The sequence below is a fragment of the Clinocottus analis genome, unplaced genomic scaffold (assembly GCF_023055335.1).
Source record: "Clinocottus analis isolate CAN_PGR_092001 unplaced genomic scaffold, fCliAna1.0.p SCAF_11, whole genome shotgun sequence".
Taxonomy (NCBI): Eukaryota; Metazoa; Chordata; class Actinopteri; order Perciformes; family Cottidae; genus Clinocottus; species Clinocottus analis.
In genome coordinates this window covers 21,183,342-21,188,341 of record NW_027175832.1, presented here as the reverse complement: position 1 = coordinate 21,188,341, position 5,000 = coordinate 21,183,342, and the positions used below count along the sequence as shown (strand labels likewise).

The 5,000-nt window shown below is 45.7% G+C and overlaps 1 protein-coding gene across 1 annotated transcript in view; it reads left to right on the top strand.

Moving 5' to 3' along the window:
• rasal2 (RAS protein activator like 2) overlaps nucleotides 1–5,000 on the top strand; it is a 31,794-nt gene that overhangs the window by 11,353 nt on the left and 15,441 nt on the right. Inside the window, 1 exon segment of the mRNA XM_068567475.1 lies at nucleotides 115–241. Within this exon segment, the coding sequence (XP_068423576.1) occupies nucleotides 115–241 (127 nt within the window).

The window sequence follows — 5,000 nt, the reverse complement described above, 5'->3', positions numbered from 1 at the left end:
ATATCATTGTTTTAATTTGCTTACCTTTAGTTGACCTTTGTAATATATTTGTAAGTTTATGTATTCATTAGTAAATATATGAATGTGTATATCCATAACCCCCCGACCCCTCAGGCTGCAGGTGACCCTCAGGTGAGCCCCACAGACTCTTCAAAGGGGCGGAGCCTCCGCAGGACCGTCAGCGTGCCCTCAGAGGGACAGTTCCCAGAGTTCCCAGCAGAGGGCGCAGCCGCTAAGCTGGGTAAGAACCTGTGGGGAGGAGGTGGGGTGGGGGGGGGGGTCACCGCATGACCGAAGGGACCTGGGCCTCACGCCAGGGACTCAAACACACGGCCTCCAGGTTCAAACTGTGTTTATACTGCGTTTATTTTACATTTATACTACGTTTATTTTACATTTATACTACGTTTATTTTACATTTATACTACGTTTTCACTACATTCATACTACATTTACTCTGCATAAATACTACACTCGTACTACATGTACACAACATATGTACTACTAGGTTTTATGTGTTCAGCGGCCGGTCGGGTCTCGGTGAGGCGTTCAAGTGCAGCGTGTACTTTTCCTGCTCCGTGTCCGGGGGAATGTGTGGAGGACAAAGCGTCCAGTGTGGTCCGCCCTCTGAAGGGGCCCGGACCGCTGCCCTGTGGGACGCCTGAGGGGTTTCCCTCCCGCAGCTGCAGGGGTCCCGTTGAGGGACAGCGGACAGGAAGTCTCAGTACTCTGAGACTTCCTGTCCGCTGATCGGCTTATTGATCAAGGGACAGAAGTCTCCTTCCTGCTCGCTCGTCCACTCAAACGCATCCATTCACTGGGGGGAGGGGCCATTCATGTGGCACTGTGACCAGTCTGGACCCGAACAACCAGTTTGTTCTGGGATGAAACCAGGACGTAATCCTGGTTTATCACTGGTTTGATAAATTTGATTTGTGACGCGTTTTAAACTAGATTTATACTGTTTAATGTTCCGTCTGATAGATTGATGCTGGGATTGATGCTGACATGTATACTGGTTGTACTGGTGGGTTGTTTGAGGCTGGGTTCATACTGGGTGTATCTCTGCTTTAACTCTAAACCTTTATACTGGGTTTGGTGTTGGTGGTACTCTGGTTTAATACTACATTCATACATATTTCATGTGTACTGGTTTTATTACTGGCTTTACTGCTATTGATAGTGAAAGTTAACGTGAGCTCTGAACGCTCTGGTGACGCTGCTGAAGCCAAACTGGGAAGTGAAACAATGAAACAGGAAGTAGAAGCTCTTGTATTACTTCCTCTTCCTCCTGTTCCTCCTCTTCCTCGTCTCCTCGTTACAGTCACAGTGTTGTTGGTTCAGTCTGATCACAGCCTTCACCGACTGCTCGATAACTGGCTGAGCTCTGCAGCACTTCGTCTTCTTCTTCCTCATCATTATCTTCATCATCATCATCATCATCATCATCATCATCATCATCACATGGACTGTCTCTCCCCTGCAGACTCAGAGGAGCAGGGGGTCACCTGCTGATCGGCTGCATTCATCAGTCTGCCTGTCAGCCCCGCCAAAATAAAACCCCACACGTCTCTGCGACATCGCCTTCAAAATAAAAGCCCTTTTTAACAGTCTGGATTCAGTCCACATTAAAACCGTTTCTGAACCTGTACAGAGCATATTTACATGATCCAGCGGAACGACAAACGAATAGATCATAATCAGTAAAATACATTTATATATTATATATATTATATAAATGAAGCGTTACACAAACATACTGAGGTCATATATATATATATATATATATATATATATATATATATATATATATATATATATATATGTATATATATATATATATGTATATATATATATATATATATATATATATTTCGTTATATACATTTATTTCTTTTTACATATTAATAAATATTTATGTATATATATTTATTTTATCTATATATGTATAATATGTTTGCACAATGAAATTTAAAATATATGAACAGATATATGAATATGTGAAGTTTAGAGCTAAACAGGAGAAAGCAGTGGATCTATAAAGTAGCACTAACAATAACTAATAACAAACAAAACATGTTCACGTCCAGCTGCTACACAAACTCACAATATCACTGTTATGTCAACATCGCCCACGTGTCCTGCAGCAGGACCTTTATTCTGAAGGGCCGGGCGGAAGTGTGAGCGCAGCGTGAATGAGTGGTTAGTCTCAGAGGACCTGCGGCTCTGATGGACGTCCCGGGTGAGTCTCTCTGAACTTTAAACTTAAACTCGAGACTTCCGGTGTAACGGCAGCTCCGGGGTGCGCGCGCCTCTCTGCAGCTTTATGAGCGTGAAGAGGAGCGCGGGTCGGAGTCTCCGCCGGAAGCCGCGATCACAGACGGACTACTTCCGCTTCCCCAGGTCACCTGATCACATTGATCTGATCGCGTATCCATCCGCAGCAGCGGCGCGGGAACAAGTACTCAGATCCCATCAGGAGAATACAAAAGTACACGAGTATTGTTATGAGCTAAATGTGTTTAAAGTAAAAGTACACGAGTATAATTATGAGCTCAATGTGTTTAAAGTAAAAGTAGGGTTAGTGTATGTGTAAGTATGTGTATAAATATATATATATATATATATATATATATATATATATATATATATATATATATATATATATATATATATATATATATATACATAAACAGCGCGTGGTGCCTTCAGGCTCTCCCCCAGAATCTGAAACAAAGGCTTCTTTCTCTGTTGTGTCTGACGACATTCCCGGCATTCCTCATGCTGCAGTCTGGTGACATCACACCTCGTGGTAGCTCCGCCCACATTCCTCTGAACAGTTATTACGACATCAAGGAAAACCATTTACTTCAGATCAAGTGGAAAACTAAATAATCTAAATATCCGACTGGTTTCCAAGCTCCCTGTACTCTGTGTACTACCTGTACTCTGTGTACTACCTGTACTCTGTGTACTACCTGTACTCTGTGTACTACCTGCTCAGGTATCTCTGCTGCCCTCTGGCGGCCAAAGCAAATCACTGCAGGTTCAAGGAATTCATGTTTCTGTCAGTGGGAATGTTGGTCGTTCATACTGGTGTTCCTCTTGAAGAAGTAGTAGTATTAGTCTAAATATAACTATTAGTATGAATATAAATACTATTAGTATGAATATAAATAGTAGTATCAGTTTACATACGAATAGTAGTATTATTATAAATATGAGTAGAAGTAGCAGAGGGAGGGGCTTAGCACTTTAAATCTCTCCCAGGCGGCGCGGTTGAGCAGCGGTGCGGCGGCGAGCAGCGGTGCGGCGGCGAGCAGCGGTGCGGCGGCGAGCAGCGGTGCTGCGGCGAGCAGCGGTGCGGCGGCGAGCCGCTCCGCCTCACAGAGAAAGTGTCAGCAGCTCACAGTCAGACGGAAGCTGCTGACACTGAGACGTCCTCTCAGCTGTCCGTCATCAACAGACTTTGTCTGAAGGCGGAGTCAGTTTTTAGATATGATGGTGACAGTAATGAGAAGTTGCAGCTTTAATGTGATCACACACACACACACACACACACACACACACACACACACAGTTGTGTCCCACATCAGTTGGCTGAGAGGAAACTTATTCAGGGTTGTCCTCAGAGCGCAGATACATGAGGAGGAGGAGGAGGAGGAGGAGGAGGAGGAGAGCTGCTGCAGAGAGAGAGAGACAGAGAGAGAGAGAGAGAGAGAGAGAGAGAGAGAGAGAGACAGAGAGAGAGAGAGAGAGAGACAGAGAGAGAGAGAGAGAGAGAGAGAGAGAGACAGAGAGAGAGAGAGAGAGAGAGAGAGAGAGAGAGAGAGAGAGAGAGAGACAGAGAGAGAGAGAGAGAGAGAGAGAGAGAGACAGAGAGAGAGAGAGAGAGAGAGAGAGACAGAGAGAGAGAGAGAGAGAGAGGAGGCAGAACACAGCAGTTGGAGGGATTGATTAAATGCGGTAAAACGAGGGAGAGTTAGAATTACTGCTGAGTGGAGAGAGGTGTGTGTGTGTGTGTGTGTGAGAGAGAGAGAGAGAAGGGTGTGTGTGTAAGGTTGTGTGTGCGTGTGTGTGTGTGAGCCGCCGAGTGGAGGACGTTCACGGGACAAAGACGGACGTTTGCATCTTAACCTCATTGGACGGCTGCGGCCAATCCCGTCTGACTGTGTGTGTGTGTGTGTGTACGTGTGTGTACGTGTGTGTGCGCGCATGTGTGTGTGTATGCGTGTGGGTCCTCTCCTCAGATGATGGGGAACAGCTGTGATCGAGGTACCGTCTCCTCCTCTTCCTCTCGCTGTGTGTGTGTGTGTGTGTGTGTGTGTGTGTGTGTGTGCTTGTCATACCGGCTTCCTGCGGCATGTTTGCCTCAACTTTGAAGAAGAGGAGCAGATGATGTTCCCTGTGTTCAGGACCATCATCTTCATCATCATCATCATCGCTCGTTCTCTGGTTATTCTGGAGGGGGGGGCATGAAAGTTTGTCCGGCTTACACACACACACACGCACGTATACAAACACACACACACAACAAGCTGCTGCATGCTGCGTTCACTGCGCTCCGTTACATTGAGCGTTCCTTTGTTGCGTGCTCATTGTGCGGCTGGCAGTTGGCGAAAACTTAACAATCGTATTTATGTTTATTATTTATATTGTTTCCTTCCTGTCGGTCCGTCCTCAACACCGTCGGACTTCCTGTCGGACTTCCTGTCCGCAGCTCGTTGTCGAGCTAACAGAGACTTTGTTGGGACTATTTTCAGCGGCGGATGAATCCTAATGTGTTCTTCAGCCAGTATTTATATGTGATGATGAAGATGATGAAGGCTCATTGATGTGTTTTAATGTTTTAATGCACGTCTATTTTTAGCTTTGGAGAATAAAAATCAATGAGCTGGACGTGAGCCAGCGCCGAGGACGTGACCCTCCTGACTGGAGCTGCACTGTCCCAGGACGAGTCAGAGACCTGGAGACGAGTCAGAGACCTTGAGACGAGTCAG